General features: G+C 45.1%; 2 protein-coding genes across 3 annotated transcripts in view; one reads left to right on the forward strand and one right to left on the reverse strand.

Annotated features, from left to right (window-relative positions):
* The window catches only part of LOC307033208 (uncharacterized protein), a 234,840-nt gene that overhangs the window by 172,577 nt on the left and 40,496 nt on the right, over positions 1-21,767 (reverse strand). The gene's annotated exons all lie outside the window — the stretch shown is intronic.
* On the forward strand, positions 8,308-11,547 carry LOC307032953 (uncharacterized protein; the record flags this gene model as incomplete). Its single annotated transcript, XM_079671226.1, has 2 exons — positions 8,308-8,784; positions 11,101-11,547. The coding sequence occupies 2 exons, from the start codon at positions 8,308-8,310 to the stop codon at positions 11,545-11,547; spliced, it is 924 nt and encodes a 307-aa protein (XP_079527352.1).

Genomic DNA, 21,767 nt, shown 5'->3' on the forward strand with positions numbered 1-21,767 from the left:
ACGTCTGAAAGTCTATGACCACAGAATTATCCTGACACCAGTCTTCAAAGCACTTAACTGCCCATTTTGTTTGCTTAGTAGTGTTCTGTTCGTTTAATTTTTTTTCTAGTTGGTCTACCTGCTCATCACTTAGCTCTGCATGTCGTCGTTTAGCAGGGGGCTTTTTTTCTGGAGATACTGTAGACCAGGGGTGCCCACAATTTTTTGGCTGGTGATCTACTTTTGAAATGACCAGCTCACCGAGGTCTACCAACCAAAAATAAAATCCTAAATTGCAAGGGTTGCTGAATAACACGTTTTATTTATACATGGGATATGGGACTACAATAGGGCTGCAACAAACGACTAATTTTATAATCGATTAATCTATCGATTAATGAAACGATTAATCGACTATTCGGACTATTACTGTATGCCTTGCACAATTTCTCAAACGCTCTTATTTAGCCATCAACTTTTAGATTTAGCTTGAGGTTGCTTTAGGCATGTGGAAACTAACAATGAAGACAATAAAGATGAATACTTGATTCAAAAATACATATATTATTAAATTAACTTAACAAATTGTGAACAAAATTAACATTGCTTTTTATTTAAATAAAATAAATAATATTTCACATCAAAAGAAACAACAATGTTTTAACAAATCGTATTAAATAATCTGATGACAGAACTGTAAACAGAATAGCTGAAACTTTAACAAAATAAAGAGTAACTCTGTTACCTCTAATCATTAATCCATGTTTGTATAATTGAGTTAACTCTGTGTGTTGCTGCTAGCATACATAACACCTGACGTGGAAACGTTACTCGTGGATGGGGCTACAGCGCTACTAGAAAGACAGTCGAACCCGGTGCATTCCTCCGTCTGGATGTGGTGCACACTAGCTAAATGTTTAGACAAATTGCTTGTGTTACCGCCCTTACATGCTAAACACTCTTGGCAACGAGCATTGTCCACCTCTAGACGGGTAACATTTAACCACACCTTGGAGCGCGTTTTCTCCGCCATCTCCTCCGTGTGTTGCTGCATGTAGCAGCTGCGTGTGTGTAAACTGCCCCGCCCCCTCGCACACAGACGGGGGAGATCCAGTGTAGTTTCAGGGGGCCTCTGGAACTGCCAGTCAGCTGTTCCTAAGGCTGACTTCATCTCTGGCTACGCTTCCCTGCAGTCTCTGGATTTCCTTGCTCTCACGGAGACCTGGATTACTCCATCCAACACATCCACCCCAGCAGCTCTCTCCACAGCATATTCCTTCTCCCATACACCCAGACCCTCTGGCAGAGGAGGTGGCACTGGTCTCCTGCTCTCTCCCAACTGGAGCTTTTCCCTCTTCAAGCTACCTAACTTCACTCCTTCCACCTTTGAATTCCATGCCGTCACAGTAACCCATCCTATACAATTAACCATTGTTGTTCTCTACCGTCCACCAGGCGCCTTGGGGGACTTCTTGGAGGAGTTAGATAATCTCCTCTCACACATCGCTGAAACTGGCCCTCCCGCTGTAATTCTCGGAGACTTCAACCTCCAGAAAGGGAAGATAGACAAACTAATATCTCTGTTAACCACCTTTGCTTTCTCACTGTCTCTATTCCCACCAACTCATAACGCTGGCAATGTCGTTGATCTCATATTCTCAAGGAACTGCACTACTTCTAACTTCTCTGTAAACCCACTTCACACATCCGATCACTTCTTTATTTCATTCTCTCTACCCCTTTCCAAACATAACAAACTAATCTCTTCTAATTCTGCACCTGTCCGCCGTAACCTCCGTTCCCTCTCCCCCTCTACCTTTGCCTCATCGGTGCTCTCAGCCCTCCCTTCCTCTGATTCGTTCCAACTCCTGCCTCCAAACTCGGCTGCAGAAACTCTCCTCTCTACTCTCTCATCCTCTCTGGACTCTCTCTGTCCTCTCACATCTCGGCCGGCTCGTCAGTCCCCTCCTGCTCCCTGGCTAAATGACGCACTGCGTGCTAATAGAACCATCCTTCGGGCAGCAGAGCGGAAATGGTGGAAATCCAAACACCATGACGACCTCCTAACCTATCAGGCTCTCCTCTCCTCTTTCGCTGCTTCCATCTCTCAGGCAAAAAGCACTTTCTTTCAAGATAAGATCCAATCTTCCTATTCCAATCCCAAAAAACTATTTTCTATCTTCTCCACCCTCTTGAACCCTCCCAAAGCCCCTCCCCCCTCCTCCCTTCTGTCAAGCGACTTTGTTAACCACTTTGAAAAAAAGGTTAATGATATTCGCTCTTCTTTTTCTGACTCACCTTTACTCACCGCTGGGTCACCAGACCCACCGTTCACCCACACACTGACCTCCTTCTCCCCTCTCTCTCCAAGTGAGGTTCTTACCCTCATTACCTCTGCCCGTCCTACCACCTGTCCTCTGGACCCTATCCCCTCAAACCTCCTTAAGACTATCGCTCCTGATATTCTACCGTTTCTCACCCATTTCATCAACACTTCTCTAACTTCTGGTCACTTTCCAAACAGTCTCAAGGAGGCAAGAGTAAACCCTCTCCTAAAGAAACCCACTCTCAACCCGTCTGATGTTATAAACTACAGGTCTGTCTCTCTCCTCCCGTTCCTGTCTAAAACACTTGAACGCGCTGTCTTTAAACAACTCTCCTGTTATCTCCATCAGAACAACCTTCTGGATCCGCACCAGTCTGGTTTCAAGGCAGGTCACTCAACAGAAACTGCTCTCCTTGCTGTCTCTGACGAACTGCACACTGCTAAAGCAGACTCCCTCTCCTCTGTCATCATCCTTCTGGACCTGTCTGCTGCATTCGACACGGTGAACCATCAGATCCTCCTTCGCACTCTCCAAGAACTTCGAGTTTCAGGCACTGCACTTTCCCTCCTCACCTCATACCTCAAAGACCGCACCTACAGGGTTACTTGGAGAGGGTCCGAGTCCGACCCTTGTAAATTAACTACAGGGGTCCCTCAGGGCTCTGTTCTTGGTCCCCTCCTCTTCTCCTTGTACACAAACTCGCTCGGGTCTGTCATTAGCCCGCATGGTTTTTCATACCACTGCTATGCTGACGACACCCAACTAATTCTGTCCTTTCTCCGCTCAGAGACCCAGGTCGTCGCACGCATCTCTGCTTGCCTAGCGGACATCTCTCGGTGGACGTCTGCTCATCACCTCAAGCTCAACCTTGACAAGAAAAGATTGTCCCACTCTTGACCTAACAATCAACATCGGCACCTCTGTTGTTTCCCCGACTCAGACTGCAAGGAATCTGGGTGTGGTCCTAGATAACAAATTGTCCTTCACTGCAAACATTGCTGCAACGACCCGCTGCTGCAGATACATGCTTTACAACACCAGGAGGATACGTCCCCAGCTGACCCAGACATCAGCGCAGGTTCTGGTCCAGGCCCTCGTCATCTCACGCCTAGAATACTGCAACTCCCTCCTGGCTGGTCTACCTGCATGTGCCATCCGACCTCTGCAGCTCATCCAGAATGCAGCGGCTCGTCAGGTCTTCAACCTTCCTAAATTCTCCCATACCACGCCGCTCCTCCGCTCCCTTCACTGGCTTCCAGTAACTGCTAGAATCCACTTCAAGACACTGGTACTTGCGTACCATGCTGCGAATGGATCTGGCCCTTCCTACATCCAGGACATGGTTAAACCGTATACCCAAGTACGTGCACTCCGCTCTGCATCGGCCAAACAGCTCGCTGCACCCGCACAGCGAGGGGGACCCAAGTTCCCGTCAGCAAAAACACGTGGGTTTGCTATCCTGGCTCCAAAATGGTGGAATGAGCTCCCCATTGAAATCAGGACAGCAGAAAGCTTACACATCTTCCGGCGCAAACTGAAAACTCATCTCTTTAGACTCCACTTCGAGCGATTGAATTACTAACAAAGCACTTATATACTATAAAGGGCTGGCTTTCTAAAGCCAGTTGAGTAGCACTTGAAATGTTTGGCTCTATGAAACCTGATGTACTTATATGATTCTGTTTTCTTCAAGGTTGTATCTTCCTGGTCCAATGCACTTATTGTAAGTCGCTTTGGATAAAAGCGTCAGCTAAATGCAATGTAATGTAATGTAATGGGAGAGAGAGATCTCGTCTGGATTGGAAAAATCAAACATACACCGACCATAGAAGCATTTGTTTGTCTTTTTGCATGTTAGAAACGAGTTGGCGACACTAAGACTGCGAGATAATGTTTTTGTAGCAATAATACATGAGCTTTCTCTTTCTCAACTCGCTACTTGGAGGGAAGTCGCTGTCATATGCCTTGTGAACTCTCCGATAATGCCTCTCCACGTTACCTTTCTTTTGCAGAGCGACGCTTGCTTTACAAATAAGGCAAATAACCTTTGAATGTGACATCATAAATAAATATTCTTCCTCCCATTCTGGGTAGAAGTGGTATGTCTTTAGCATTTTGCTCGGTCCCGGTCTCTTGTTTGTCTCTTTAACTTAATTTGAGTTTTCCCGGCACTTGACTGATTTTGTATCGCTTTGCATTCTGGGTTAACAGACTGGAAAGCGATAGGTCGCTTTTTCTGTCTATCAAGTAAACTCCTGAATTAAGTGGCAGGGAGGCCAAGGGAGGAGGGATCAAAACCTGTTTTGTCTATTTTAACGGAGCTGGATTTTTTATTTTTATGAATGACTCGCGATCTACAAGCATTGCCCCTGCGGTCGATGTACTGGGCACCTCTGCTGTAGGCACTCCTCAATCCACTCCTCCATAGTAAGACCACCCCGGAGGTCAAAGTTAATCTTAAATGTTTCCATGTTATGCTTTGTAAGTTTGTTTCGTAATGGAAGAAATGTAATCAAATGTATAAACTGACAAGTCAAATCAAGCAATCTGATTGGTCGATAGCGTTTTTGCGTACCTTTTTGATTACAGATTTGAAAACATCGTTGCTTGCTTTAAAAGTAGCACAATTCATTATGTCAAACCTTGGAAAGTATCTAGATATCCCTGCCCTAATGCCAAAGTAACTGCACACTGAATATGTTTTGATGTCTAGGTCTGGACCGCTGCGTAAAAAGGAAGGTTTATGCTCCCCACTTCAGATAAAAGCAAACTGCAGGCAGTTTGCTTTTCAGCCCAACTGTATACAGTTTTTCTCAGACGCGGAGGGATACTGACTTGTTGTGAAAAGTAACTACAATTCTACCCGTGGTATATGCTCAGTATATCATGGCTAAGAACCAATCAGATTGCTTTATTTGACTTGTCTGTTTTATAAATCCAAATATATCCTGTTCCAACAAATGTCTACATTTGCTATAATGAACCTTCCTGGTACCCCTAGAGCAGGGGTAGTCAACTAAAATTCAACGAGGTCCAGTTAGAGAAAATCTCCCCATGCAAAGGTTCGGAACATCGAAATGTTTAACTTGCTTTATGAATATTAAAGTAGCCTGCAGCTTTATCAACGTCTGCATATAATCAACAACTGACTGCCAATCAAATAAAGAAAGTACAATTCAAAAACAACAATTTATTGTCAATTAACATTGAACTGTACAGATATACAGTAAATACTGTGGATATGTGTAATGTTCCTCTCGGGCTGCATTTAAAAATAAAATAGAGAAAATAAATAAAATAGCTTTTGAAAATATGTGTATCTTAAAAGTGCTTAATTTTTAGATAAATACAATAAAGTGTAGCAGCAGCTTGAGTTTCCCTTTTTCTTTGTTAACCGTTTCACATCATGACTTAACACTTTCAACCAATTATAGAACAATATCAGTCTTTACACATCATAACAATTGACATTTTTTAAAGTTTCTCTTTCTTTCCCTCTTATATTGCAGTCCCTCAATCACTTTTTTTTTTGTTCAGTGCGAGAATTGAGCTCGAGCTTGTCCTGCCAGGAGTTTGAATCTGGGCTGAAATGGTGTCAGGGCCATTCTCATACACACATGCAGGTGCTCATTGGTTAGCTCATTGGTTAGACTCGGTTAGCCTGCCCTGGAACGATATGTATTTGTTGTGACCTCAGTTCTTACTTGAGAGGGAATGTTTGGTCAAACACTTTGTGTTTTGTCTCATAGTGGCGTTTTGGCACTTTTAATGAGCGCCACGGTCTCTGAACAAATGAGACACACTGGTTCTGTGCTCCCAGTGGGCAGGATGAACATGAATGAGTCCACTCAGGGTTAAAAGCTCTGTTCTCACTGTCCACTTTCCTCTTCTTGGAGAGCGCAATGTGTAACTATGTGTCTCTCCCTGTCTGCCACTAACACGCCTGTTCACTCTCCTCTCCGCCTCTCTCCCTGTTTTGCTCACTCGTCTCTTTCGCCCCCTGTCGGCAGCGGTTAAAATATAATCGCCCCGTCAAAATTTAAATCCGCTATTGATGTATTGAGTATAGGTCTGGGTCCGGATCCGGACCGCGGTCCGCCTGTTGCTGACCAATGCCCTAGACTGGATTACGCCAACACAAAAAGGTAAAAACTCAGCAATGGGCATCACACTCCTATTTATATTCAATCTTTATCTGTTTATATTGTAGACCTAGACACATCACGTTTTAAGACACGTACGATTTGCCATGCCAACAGCTTCTACAGTAATGAGGCTTGCAGTTGCCGAAAATATTGATAGTGTTTCTTCACACCACAATATTTTCTTTTCATGTGATGCTTTTGGTAGACGTTCATGGATGTAGAACTGAAAATGACACATATTTGCACAGTGCGTCTCCTCGCTGCTGAAACTGCTTATGGTTATCTTTGTATGACCCTTACCTATTTGGCAATGCATGGAAAATTAGATTTTTACATACAGATGTTCTTTTCCACATTGAACACATATGTTATTCCTTTGACTAAAGGCTGTAAATGACACCTTATGAAATACTGTAATTCATAAATATACATACTGTACATTTAGTTTGAAGTTTTGTTTTGTGAAAGAGGTCTGTGGCAGCGGGGTGTGGTTTGGGCGCTGGCTGCTGGAGTGAAGGGAGTGGCTCGGCCGGAGGCCAGACAGCTGATCGGAATCAGGTAATCAGTGCGGGAAGAAAAGTGTGTCGTAACCTGGTTCTGTTCTGTTATGCAGTAGGCGGGATCCTGGAAGGTCGCCAAAGGACCTGTGAAGTTTCCCACCCGGGCAACGTTTGAGACCCGCGCATATTATTGTTTGGAGTTAATAAACGCCTGTGTTCCACCAACCTGCTCTTTCCGTCCCGATTTGAACCCTGTGTGAGCGGAGAGGCTCACAGTGGCACCTGAACAGGGACCTGATGTCGGAAGGAGAAACCCCGCTGGGTCAGGCCCTCCAACGTCTCGCTCACATGCAGGAGACCACCACAGCATTACAGCGACAGCAGAGCGAGGCTCTGCTCGGGATCGCCTCGAGCCAGCGCGAGGACCGGGCTCTCCTACGGGAGCTGCTGCAGCGTCCGGCCGCTCGGGAGGGCGATCCCGCTACCAACCCGGCCCGACCACCTCCAGAAATTGACGGCAGAGGATGATCCGGAGGCATACCTGGACATATTTGAGGGCACAACGGCGGCGTGCGGGTGGCCGGAGGAGGAGTGGGCAGCGCGGCTATTGCCTCTGCTATCTGGGAGTGCGCAGCTAGCCGCCCACAGCCTGCCAGCAGCCTCTCGGCATGTGTACCGGCATCTGAGGAAGGCCATCCTGAACCGGCTTGGCAGCAAGCCAGAGGGACATCGCCGCCGGTTCCGGGCCCTCCCCTTCGAGGACGCTGACCGGCCCTTCTCCTACGCGCAGCAGCTCCTGGATGCAGCGAGCCGCTGGCTCCAGCCGGGGGTGCGCTCCGCTGAGGAAGTCGTCGGGCAGGTGGCGCTGGAGCAGTTAATCGCCAGCCTGCCATCTTCGACGGCGAATTGGGTCCAGTGCCATCGCCCCGCCAACCTGGAAGCAGCCGTCGTCCTTGCGGAGGACCACCTCTCGCTTCCCCGGCGGAGCATGAAAGAGGAGCCCCGACCACCAGCCGTCTCAGCGGGCCGACCCGTCCCAGCCCCGAGGAGGAGGTTTCCTGGAGCAGCTGCCCTTCCCTCCCCACCATCACACAGCCCCAACCCCGCAGCCCCGACACTTTCCCCCCTAGCTCTACCTTACCCTCCTGTTTTTATCTCTCCCCAGGGTCCGGCCTACGCTTCTGGTCGTCCGGCACCAGGGGGGGCTCCTCAGACGTCAGGGCAGGATTAATGGCGGTGCGGGCAGCCCGGCCACTTCCGACGGGAGTGTCCTCTCATGGAGGTCGGACAGCTGGTTCGGGTTGCAGGACCGCCAGTTGCCGCCCCCGATTTGGAAGGGACGTACAGTATACCGGTATGTATACAGGGGGTACACACCAGGCTCTGATGGACACGGGCTGTAATCAGACGATGATCCATCAGCACCTGGTTCTGCCTGGGGCATTGATTGAAGCATCGTGGGTGAAGGTGAGGTGTGTGCATGGGGATATTTACCAGTACCCGGAGGTGACGCTGGAAATTTCTTATAAGGGGAAAAAGCATAGAGTCAAGGCTGGAGTTAGCACTCGCCTTAGCCACCCTCTGATTTTAGGAACGAATTGGCCGGGGTTTGCTAAGCTAGCGGGGGCTATGGGGGTGCGTTCACGGACGGCAGGGAAATGTGAGTTGTGTGCTGTGTTTAGTGGAGAGTCGGAGGCGGCTGACGACATCGAGGGGGAAACGGACACAGAGGGGGCCGCGGAGGTCCCTCTGGACCCGCTGGTGTTTCCCGTGGAAGATTTCCCCCTCGAACAGTCGAGGGACGAGACCCTTCAGCACGCCTTCGGCCAGGTGGTGAGTATTGATGGCTCCCAGCTGCACCCAAACGCAGCACTCACTCACCCACACTTTACGGTGGTTAGGGACAGGTTGTATCGTGTAAGCCGTGACACACAGACAGGAGAGATAAATACCCAGTTGTTGGTGCCAAAAAGCCGTCGGGAAATGGTTTTCCAGGCAGCTCATTATAACCCCATGTCAGGTCACCTAGGGTACGACAAATCACTACACCGGATAATGGCCCGATTTTATTGGCCGGGCATTCGCGCAGATGTGAAGCGGTGGTGTGCATCTTGCCGTGAATGTCAGCTGGTTAACCCGCCGGCCATCCCCAGAGCGCCTTTGCGCCCGTTACCATTGATTGAGGTGCCTTTTGAGAGAGTTGGAATGGACCTCATCGGGCCATTAGACCGGAGTGCACGGGGATATCGCTTTGTACTAGTCCTAGTGGATTATACAACGCGATATCCTGAGGCAGTGCCGCTGCGTAATATCTCTGCAAAGAGCATCGCGCAGGCACTGTTTCACATTATCTCCCGAGTCGGGATCCCGAAAGAGATCCTGACTGACCAGGGCATACAGTTTATGTCACGCACACTACGCGAGCTGTATGAACTATTGGGCGTCCATTCAATACGGACTAGTGTTTTACATCCGCAGACCGACGGCCTGGTGGAACGGTTTAACAAAACACTAAAGAACATGGTTCGTAAGTTTGTTCACGAAGATAGCCGTAATTGGGATAAATGGCTAGATCCTCTGTTGTTTGCAGTGCGGGAGGTGCCCCAGTCCTCCACGGGATTTTCTCCCTTTGAGCTGTTATTTGGTAGGAAGCCCCGGGGTGTTTTGGACCTAGTTAAGGAAAACTGGGAGGAGGGTCCAAGCACCAGTAAGAACGAAATACAGTACGTTATGGACCTGCGAGCAAAACTCCCCTCACTGGGGCAGATATCACGGGAGAATTTGCTCCAGGCTCAGGAACGTCAGCAACGCCTGTACAACAGAGGGTCGAAACTGAGACAATTTTCACCGGGAGATAAAGTGATTGTATTACTCCCATCCTCTAGCTCTAAACTACTCGCCAAGTGGCAAGGACCCTTCGTCGTCACACGACGAGTGGGGGACATAGATTATGAGGTGGTGCGTTCTGACAGGGGGGGAGCAACACAGATTTACCACCTTAACCTCCTGAAAGCATGGAGGGAGGTGGCGTCGGTTTCTCTGGCCACCACGGTGATTGAGAGAGATGAGTTGGGACCGGAGGTCATTAAAAGCAACAAAGTAGCCCCGGTCTGTTGTGGCGACAATCTCTCACCGGGCCAGAGAGCAGACGTTGCTTCGTTGCAAAGGCAGTTTGCCGACGTGTTCTCTACGCTGCCAGGGCGCACCTCTCTCATACACCACCGCATAGAAACGCCCCCGGGCGTGGCCATTCGTTCACGGCCCTATCGGCTGCCTGAACACAGGAGGAAAATTGTTCAGGTGGAGCTTCAGGCTATGCTAGAGATGGGAGTGATAGAAGAGTCCACCAGTGACTTGTGTTGCCCCGTCGTGCTGGTACGTAAGTCCGACGGGTCAATCCGGTTCTGTGTGGACTACCGCAGGGTGAACGAGGTGTCCAAATGTGATGCTTATCCAATGCCCCGGGTCGACGAACTCCTGGATCGGCTAGGCACTGCTCGCTTTTACACGACGCTGGATTTAACCAAAGGCTATTGGCAGATTCCCCTTTCTCCAGAGTCTAAGGAAAAAACGGCTTTCTCCACTCCGTATGGTTTATACCAATTCATCACACTTCCTTTCGGGTTGTTCGGAGCTCCAGCCACCTTCCAGCGGCTCATGGACCGGGTGCTGCGTCCCCACTCTGCATATACTGCTGCTTACTTGGATGATGTCATAATTCACAGTGAGACATGGGAGCAGCATATGCAGCAGGTGGGGGCGGTGCTCGAGTCCCTGAGGCAGACGGGGCTCATGGCCAACCCGAAGAAGTGTGCGGTTGGACGGAGGGAGGTACGGTATCTGGGGTACCACTTGGGCGGCGGGCAGGTGCGGCCACAGATAGAGAAAACAACCGCCATTTCAGCCTGTCTGGCGCCCAAGACGAAAAAAGAGGTCAGGAGGTTCATGGGGCTGGCCGGCTACTACAGGCGGTTCATCCCGTCCTTTTCAGAGCTGACCAGTCCCCTGACCGACCTGACCCGAAAGGGTGCTTCAGATCCGGTCCAGTGGACGGAGCGGTGTCAGCTGGCGTTTGAGAGGGTTAAAAAAGCCCTCTGTGGTAAGCCGCTTCTGTATTCTCCTGACTTCTCTCTCCCTTTTGTGTTGCAGACCGACGCCTCGAACAGTGGGGTGGGGGCCGTTTTGTCCCAGCACGTAGAGGGGGTCGACCGCCCCGTACTGTACATTAGCCGTAAGCTCGCCCAGAGGGAGGTGAACTACAGTACGGTGGAAAAGGAGTGCCTCGCCATACGGTGGGCGGTCGGCGCCCTGCGGTACTACCTCCTGGGGCGCCCTTTCACCCTCTGGTCGGACCATGCCCCGCTCCAGTGGCTCCACCGCATGAAGGATGCCAACGCTCGGATCACTCGGTGGTATCTGGCGTTACAGCCTTTCAACTTCAAGGTGATCCACAGGCCGGGTAACCGGATGGTCGTGGCTGATTTCCTCTCTCGCTCGGCGGAGGGGGGGGGGGGAGAGTCAGCTTGCGGCCGGCGGGATCCCGGCCTGAGTCGGGCGGTGGGGGTATGTGGCAGCGGGGTGTGGTTTGGGCGCTAGCGGCTGGAGTGAAGGGAGTGGCTCGGCCGGAGGCCAGACAGCTGATCGGAATCAGGTAATCAGTTCGGGAAGAAAAGCATGTCGTAACCTGGTTCTGTTCTGTTATGCAGTAGGCGGGATCCTGGAAGGTCGCCAAAGGACCTGTGAAGTTTCCCACCCGGGCAACGTTTGAGACCCGCGCATATTATTGTTTGGAGTTAATAAACGCCTGTGTTCCACCAACCTGCTCTTTCCGTCCCGATTTGAACCCTGTGTGAGCGGAGAGGCTCACAAGGTCCAAGAAAACAGTTCAATTCTAAATTCTTCACTTGTGTATGTCTTTTTTTTCATCTCCATTAGTTGCTGCAGTGAAAATGTTACATTATGTAACCAACACTTGTGTTTTAGCAGGATTCCCTAATAGACCAGGTGGGTCTGTGTTAAGCGAAAAGCCAAACCAAGTCTAGGGTGCAAAATGTAAACTGATGGAAGGTATTAGATTGTGAATTCAGCAGCGCGGCAGGTCAAATCCCCGCTGGAGATTCCGCCTCGGAGCTTACTGTGTGTGTTTGCTGACGTTCTCCCCAGGAACAGCCCAACAGCAGCATGACGCACAGCATGCAGTCACACACACACACACACATACACACACACACACACACATGCCTGTAGGGATTTGTGTGCATTGGGGTATATCTATTTATCTCTCTGTATGTCGCTTTTCGTCCTCTATTCTACGTGTGAGGCGCACAGCATGCAGTTCACCCTGACAAACACCCTCATGTGAAACGCGTCTTTTAGAAATGAGTTACCAACACGTGTGTGCTGTGTGTAAAGCTTTTATCTCAAGTGGGGAGCATACATAGGGTAAAAAAATCAGAAAGGCTTGAAAGAATAAAGTACAGCTTGAAGTACTTGCCAGCACATATTATACTATTATTGGCTGTTTTTGTAGATGAAATACATTATGTGGTGATGTATTAGATTGATATTGCGCAATACATTGGTGCAGTAAGTAAACACTACAAACACATGTATATCAGCTTAACTATGAGTGGTTTTTTGATAGAAAAAAAAGGGCCGACAAGATGTTTTAATGATTAACGGTTATGCATCCTTCCTGTTTTACAGATTATAGAGTTGTATCTCTTGCTATGTCTATAAAGAAGTTTTTATGTCTCTGTACCGGGCTGGAGCTGAATAATCTTATCTGTATTCTGGGCCAAAATACATGGAGAGGTACATTACTACTGTCTCGTAAAGGTAAATTATCAGATCAAATTATCTGTAAAACAAAGACAATGTACTCTAAAAGCTGTTTCCAATCATGTAACTAAAAATACTTACATACATCCATTTTACAGTTGGTTTGTCTGTGCATCATAGCATTTTCATTTTGTTACATGTGCCAACTGCAAGGACTGACACAGGTACGAAAGCTTTTATGTGCGCAGCTCCTCTTACTTGGAACAGTCTTCAAAGATATTTGAAAATGAGCAAATTGGTTCCACTGCCTGTTTTCAAAGCTTGGAAAGGTGCTATGATACTGTTGGTACTTGTCAATGTCTCTGTAAATGTAGCCCTGTAAATACGATGTCCTTTTGTGTTATCTGTTGTTTTATGTTCACGTTGTAACCTACTTGCTGCCATGTTGGACAGGTCTCCCTTGAAAAATAGATCCATGATCTCAATGGGACCACCTGGTTAAATAAAGGTTTAATAAAAAATAGAAAAATATTATCAATCGCCATCAATAAAGCCATTGTCCTATATTCCTCAAATGAATTTACTTCTAAAAGACTGGTATCAATACCTGGACTTTGTAAAGAAAAATAGATACTTAAGACATTCCTTATGTAGCTATGGGCAAATAATAGGTTATAAATGTTTTTTTGCTAACAATTTCCTTCGATAATAGTTATTGTAGCACGTTTTTTGTAATGTGACATTAGATAAGGGTAAAAAAAGGTAAAACAATGTCAACTTATATGTCGATGTATTTATATTCTGTTGTCGTTTCCCTCTTCCACACTACATACGTATCTCCATCTGTTCCCCAGGATTGCTTTAATAATATATGAAGGTGCGCCGTAATAAGTCACTCATTGCTGCAGTGACCAAATATACAGGTATTTCAGTCACTGAACTAAGGCATGTCTAAAATTAAACCCAATAAAAATGGCTTTAATAGTTAGCTTTCATGAATTTGCATAATGTTGCCCTGATTCTTACTTAACATGCAAATGTGTGTAAATTAGCTTGGAGACAAAAATCTGAAGAACACCAAAGGCTCACAGTGAATTTACCATCAATGGCAAAACACGCCAACATTATCTAGAGAAATGAATTTGTTCCTCTGGGATGTTGGTTTAAATACGAACATGTCAACTCGTATAGGAAAGTCTGTTAAATAAAGGTCATATAGTGCTTAAAAATGCAGCATTTGGCAACCATGATCACCACCAACAGTGCAAAGTATAAATTCCACCTCTGTCGTGCTTAAACGTAATTCACAGTTCTAAGAATGAGGAAACACTTTCTGACATTTAGTCCAAATATTTACTGCACTGTTTCAAGGCTTAAAAAAACTCCCTTTTTATGGTTTCTCTACCTGGAACCCAAACCTTCTTTTCATGCTCTCAGTGTTCAAATCAATGCAGGATGCCAGCTATCTCCTGAATTCACCTGCTGTGTGAACAGCTGGCGGTCCCAACATGCAGGATATGTGACTGAAGTCCTGCCTAGACAGATGACTTATACTGAAATATTATGCAAGTTCATTTTCACTCTATATTTTGTAGTCCTCTGTAAATACAATTATTTACCCTTTTGGTGTATATGCTAAATGTCAGGAAAAGTACTGCAAATGGCAAGTTAAGAAAGAGATTGCTGTAACATTATACGCAATTCAAGTTTTAAATATGGATAATAAAATCTGATTAGCAAATGTTTCTTCAACCTAATTCAACTGGACATCATCTTGCAATTGCAAAGAAATTCGAACCCTCAAAGACAAATCCCTGCAAGTCAGCTGCCCTCCAGACAGCTCTACATCTTGTAAGCATGAGTTGCCAGCACAGTGTGTTTTGCTGTTTCATGGCGGGAAGGCAGCAGTAGGACAAGAGAGGCCTACAGGCTCAGCAAAGTGATACAAAAAATACTTCTTTCATGGGGCTGAGGCTGAAACGAGAGCCATGCTAAGCCCTTTTCACATGAGACTGGTGTCATAATGTACGGGGACTTCATGTATCACCAGAAAACCTCTGGATGGATTTAAATGTAATATAATATTTAGAAAATGCATTGTTTCCGTCTTTATAATGGTTAATGCACAGTCAAATCACCAGGACAGATGAGACCTTTCAGTCACACAGGCTTGAATAAAATATATCAGAGGATTATTCTCCTTCAATTTCACTGCTACGCCGATGACATCCAACTTTATATCTCAACAAAAACCATCACCCCCACAACACACTCCACTCTCACCAACTGTCTCTCAGAAATAAAAGCATGGATGCAAACAAACTATCTCCAATTGAACAGTGCCAAATCAGACATCATCATCGGCCCCCCATCCCGTATCAAAGACACCCAGAATTTCAACTTCACCATTGACAGCCACACTCTATCTCCCCCCCCCCCCCCTCACATACGCAACTTCGGAGTCATTTTCGACAGTCAGCTCAAATTCAACCACCACATAAATCACATAACCAGGACCGCCTTTTTCCACCTCAAAAACATTGCCCGTCTCCGCCCATCACTCTCCTCCTCTGCTGCTGAAACCCTGATTCATGCATTCATCACTTCACGACTCGACTACTGCAATAGCATCCTCTACGGCAGAGGTGCCCATTACGTCGACCGCGATCGACCCCAATGCTGGTAGATCGCGAGTCATTCATAAAAAAAAAAATCCAGCTCCATTAAAATAGACAAAACAGGTTTTGATCCCTCCTCCCTTGGCCTCCCTGCCACTTAAAAGTGAATGGTGAAGCGTCAACGCACGCCGCTGTGTGGACGGGCCGTAATTCAGGAGTTTACTTGATTGACAAAAAAAGCGACCTATCGCTTTCCAGTCTGTTAACCCAGAATGCAAAGCGATACAAAGTGCTGGGAAAACTCAAATTAAGAGACAAACAACAAAATGAGTGCGGGACCGAGCAAAAAGCTAAAGACATACCACTTCCACCCAGAATGGGAGGAAGAATATTTTTTTGTGATGTCACATTCAAAGGTTATTTGCTTTATTTGTAAAGCAAGCGTCACTCTGCCAAAGAAAGGTAACGTGGAGAGACATTATTGGAGTGTTCACAAGGCATATGACAGCAACTTCCCTCCAAGTAGAAAGGTCATGTGTTATTGCTACACAAACATTATCTCGCAGTCTTAGTGTCGCCAACTCGTTTCTAACAAAAAGACAAACAAATGCGTCTATGGTCGCTGTATTTTTTATCTTTCCAATCGAGACGGGATCTCTCTCTCCCCCGTCTGTGTGCGAGGGGGTGGGGCAGTTTACACACACACGCAGCGCCATATTGATAGTCTATATTTGGCGCTGCACACACGCAGCTGCTACATGCAGCAACACACGGAGGAGATGGTGGAGAGAAGCGCTCCAAGGTGTGTTGGTTACATTTTACCCGTCTTGAGGTGGACAATGCTCGTTGCCAAGAGAGTTTAGCATGTAAGGGCGGTAACACAAGCAATTTATCTAAACATTTAGCAAAAGTGCACCACATTCAGACAGAGGAATGCACCGGGTTCGACTGTCTTTCTAGTAGCTCTGTAGCCCCATCCGTGAGTAACGGTTCCACGTCAGCAACACACACAATCAGTGGCGGCCGGCCCATAGGGGCGCTAGGGGCGCCGCCCCACCTCTTCCCACATACAAAAATTAAAAAATAAATAAAAATTAAATTAGAAAAAAATATATATATGTAGGATATATATATATTTCAAAAATATATATATTTTATATTTTTTATTTTTAATGAACAAGGTAAATATCATACAATTGGTATCAGTAAAATGTATAATCTACAATAAAATCTTGTTTAAAATTGTGTTACGATGTCTAAAGTTACTGATAAGTCACATGTTTCCTGACTGGCCTTGCCCTTGGCATTAGTTTATCATTACGGGGCGCTGCCCCCGAGCCACCCAGCAGCAACCAGCACGTTGCAAAAGTCTCAATAGTAAACTGTGCCGCCGAAACATAATTTCAGCCAATCAGCGCCGTCAAATATTTTCGTCACGAGAGCGCTCACGTTGGTGCCCACGTTGCTTACGTGCGTTGACGTGAGTTGTTTTTTAGACTCGTGAGGAACTGGGGTAGTATCTATAGTAACGCAGTGAAGGCAGAGCCGTGACGTCATCTTCAGTGAGCTCCCCAGAAAAACAACACAGCCGTTAGCTCTTAGCACTCAGAGCTCACAGCTCTTCATATCTGTTCAGACACTAGACAAAAGTTAAACAAGTACAAACCACATACTGTTTGTGTCATGGCGAATACAGTCGCTGGTTTATTTATGTCTGTATAGGCCGTTGTTGTGAGTGTGGACGGTCGGAGCATTTACAACGTTACCTTAGCCAAATCTCCATTAGAAAACACGCATTTTAAAAGGTTTTTCGCCTGCCGTCTGTCTGCAGACTTGTCAAAGCCTTAATTCATGGTTTTTACTATCCGGTATCAGTATTGTTACTTCGGCATCATTTTGAAACGTGTATTACAATTAAATCACGGTCAAATATGTTCATCTTGTTGTAGTTGTAGCCCACTTGACAGCGATTCTCTCTCTAGTTTAGACTGCGGTCAAGCCAGCCAGCCTCACGTGATATTGAGGTGGGCGAATATCCTATGCATTACGGTGGAGTAAACAAAAAATCCTCCCTCTGTGTTTAGATGAGAATAAAACAAAAACTGTCCAGTATCAAAGACTCATTTCACTTCAGGGTGATAGCAGGACATCCCATCTAGTCACTCAGAAAAAATCAGGACATTCTGATGTACAGTTTCAAAATAAAAGACCTTTGGGGACAGGGATGATAGCTCATATATGAGACTTCAAAGGTATTTTATTTTGAAACTGTACATCAGAATGTCCTGATTTTTTTTGAGTGACGACATGGGGTGTCCTGCTATCACCCTGGAGTGAGATGGATCTATGATACAGGACAGTCTTTGTTTTATTCTCATCCAAAAACAGGGATGATAGCTCATATATGAGACTTCAAAGGTATTTTATTTTGAAACTGTACATCAGAATGTCCTGATTTTTTCTGAGTGACTAGATGGGGTGCCCTGCTATCACCCTGGAGTGAGATGGATCTATGATACTGGACAGTTTTAGTTTTATTCTCATCTAAAAACAGGGATGATAGCTCATACAATAGAGATTTCAAAGGTCTTTTATTTTGAAACTGTACATCAGAATGTCCTGATTTTTTCTGAGTGACTAGATGGGATGTCCTGCTATCACCCTGAAGTGAAATGAGTCTTTGATACTGGACAGTTTTTGTTTTATTCTCATCTAAACACAGAGGGATGATTTTTTTTTACTCTACCTTAATGCATAGGATATTCGCGCACCGCAATATCACGTGAGGGCTGACTTGACTAGGTTTTCCCGAGGCTGGCTTGACCGCAGTTAGTTTAGCATACTCAGCCCGACTCAGCCTTATTGTTCCTGGCCCTAGAACCACGATTTTATGGGGCCATTACATCACCAGAAGTTCCAATTTAAGGGGTAATTTCTCCCAAAAAGAAAAATGTTTACTCACTATATCAACAGCCCCACCAAAAATATGTTCCACCAGCCGCCACTGCACACAATTATACAAACATAGGTTAATGATTAGAGGTAACTGAGTTACTCTTTATTTTGTTAAAGTTTCAGCTATTCTGTTAACAGTTTTGTCATCAGATTATTTAATACGATTTGTTAAAACATTGTTGTTTCTTTTGATGTGAAATATTATTTATTTAATTAATAAAAAGCAATGTTAATTTTGTTCACAATTTGTTAATTTAATAATATATGTATTTTTGAATCAAGTATTCATCTTTATTGTCTTCATTGTTAGTTTCCACATGCCTAAAACAACCTCAAGCTAAATCTAAAAGTTGATGGCTAAATAAGAGCGTTTGAGAAATTGTGCAAGGCATAATAGTCCGAATAGTCGATTAATCGTTTCATTAATCGATTATCAAATTAGTCGTTTGTTGCAGCCCTATTGTAGTTATCCCATGTATAAATAAAACGTGTTATTCAGCTACCCTTGCAATTTGGGATTTTATTTTTGGTTGGTAGACCTCGGTGAGCTGGTCATTTCAAAAGTAGCTCACCAGCCAAAAAAGTGTGGGCACCCCTGCTCTACGGCATACCATCCAACCTCCTCAATAAACTCCAACATATCCAGAACTCTGCTGCCCGCCTCCTCACCCAGACCCGCTCCCGAGACCACATCACTCCCGTCCTCCAGAACCTCCACTGGCTCCCCGTCCATCAAAGAATCAACTTCAAAGTCCTCCTCATTACTTACAAAGCCCTCAACAATCAGGCCCCCCCCCTACCTCACAGACCTGCTGCACCACCACACCCTTTCCGCTGCCTCCGCTCATCAGAAGCCAATCTCCTATCCATCCCCACCCGCACCAATCACCGGACCTGGGGGGACAGAGCCTTCTCCGTCGCTGCCCCCTCCCTCTGGAACTCCCTCCCACAACCCATCAGAGACTGCACTGACCTCACCACCTTAAAAAAACTCACAAACACTCACCTCTTCAATCTGGCTTTTAATGTGTGATTGTTTTTGTATTATTTGATTTTAACTTTAACTATATATTTATTTGTTGTTCCTTTCTTTTCTTTTCTCTTCACTATATCTGTAAAGCGTCTTTGAGCACCTGTAAAAGCGCTAACAAATTAAATCTATTCTTATTATTATTAATATTTAAGGTATACAAACTACACAAATGACGATTTTAATAAATTGTATTGGGATAATATAGCTTCTGGCCACCAGTGGCAGCAGTAAGCCATCATTAGCTTTTCATTGGATTGCATATACACAAAAGACCAACTTATGTATTATTGTCTTTATCATTTCATTTTAAAAGTCCTATATAAGATACCAAGATTTGCATCACATAATATCATGATAATATGAATTACAGATACACTACACCAGGGGAGTCCGATGCGTCGATCGCAAAGGTAGTGTGGGTAGATCGTATGGCATTGAAAAAAGTCCACTATCACCGGGAGTTTTGGGATGTGTGAACCCGATACAGTTGTGTTGTTGTGGTGTTGTCATGGGAGCGTATGCAACAACGTGTTCAATAAACGGTCAACCTAAATGTCGTAGTCCATAGTCTTATATATACAACAGAGATATTCTCACTATTTCACTTTTGTCAAGCACAAAGAAAAGAACGTTTTAGTTAAATTTAAGTTGTGTCTTGGCGGGTCAAAGATCCTATCTACTGAACAAAACAGTTCAAATATGTTGAAACATCTGCAGAAACAACATGCTGGGATGAAGCTAGTAGCTAAGACCACAGACCCAGACTCATCCGACGCCACTCCACCTCCACCTAAGCAACAGCGGCTGGATTTTAACCGAGGGACTGCTAGCCAGGGAAAAGTTGATAAAGCCATTGCACGGTATGTTGTAGAACACATGCAGGCTATTTTTACTATTTATATTGCTATTTCTTGATCAACAGATTGTATTATTCTCCAATGCAATAACAGTACTGAAATGAAGGCTATAAGGGCATTAATGGGAGACCTTTTTTTAAGTAACTAATGCGTTACTGTTTTTTTTTTGTTTTGGTGTAAGTTATCAGTAAAGTACCTGAGTTACTTTTGAAATGAAGTAACTAGTAATGGTAACTAGTTACTGGTTTTCAGTAACTAGCACAACACTGGCGCCGTCTTTAGTTGTAAACGTTCCCATTTTCATTCACCACCGGAGGCCTGTACTACGAAGCAGGATTTTTGCTTAGCGGGCTAACTTAAGGGAAAACTCCGGCTTTCCGGTCCTACGACGCTGGTTCTCTTTTTAGCGGGCTAGATCTCCATGGTAACTCCTGCTGTGCAGCTAAGCTGCCCCGGAGCAGGTTAGGTTGCACTGAGCCTGCTGACCAATTAGAGCTCAGTGTGCGGAGTTTAAAGCGACCAAGTCATATTACAGGATAGAGGAAATACAGAAAAACTGCCGTTGCAGGAAAGACGGCCGGCAAAAATCTACTGACTGTGTGAACGTGAACATTAATAGAATATCACATCCCATCTTCAGAGCAATCTGACTAATATGGTTTTGTCGTAGTGGTTAGAGCGTTGGTCATCAGATCAAGGGGCACTGGTGAACTCCAGCTCGAATCCCGCCACTGCGTCAGACCATTGTGTCTTTGGGCAAGACACTTTACCCGCATTTGCTCCTGTGGGTAATGTCCACAGTAATGACTCTTACAAGTCTAATATGTGTAATTGTAAAGCGCTTTGAGCACCTGTAAAAACTCTCCAATAAAAAATGTAATGCATTATTATTTATTATTATTATTAATATAACATTAGCGTTAAGAAAGCTTACTTACATATCTGCCACAACATAAGTACACTGAGTGCAGACGTCGATGTGTCACATTATCATTCATATCACATCACATCCTAATTAGGGCCGGGACTCGATTAAAAAAATTAATCTAATTAATTAGAGGCTTTGTAATTAATTAATCAAAATTAATCGCATTTTTAATCACATATAAATATTTGACCTGAGAACAGTGAGAAGCAATTTTTTTCACATGGATTTTAGTATACCATTGAATAATGACTGAATACATAAGCTTAAGCAACAAAACATTGTTTATTTTTCTCAAGGTGGTACTTAACCAATACCAACAGAAAAGTGCAATTTTTGCCATAAAGTGTAGCAATAGCATATTTAGGAAAATAGTACATTTCAGAGATTCAGGTAGCCTATAGGTAGGTAGACCTTCTGTAAACTATAACACTTTGTTTTTTAAGTAAAACACAATACTTTCAAGTACATTCAGAACATTGGAAACCCTGACTATTAGAATACATCTCTCTGTTGCTTCAGAGACTTTGTTGATTTACCAACAGTTGATTTAACAAATCTAATCAATTTCTGTCCAACTCTCTCAATAACCTTGGCCAAAACAATAAACAGTTCAACATAAGGTGCCAGTTGCACCAACAACATAA

Source organism: Notothenia rossii, assembly GCF_949606895.1.
Source record: "Notothenia rossii genome assembly, chromosome: 3".
NCBI classification, from domain to species: Eukaryota; Metazoa; Chordata; class Actinopteri; order Perciformes; family Nototheniidae; genus Notothenia; species Notothenia rossii.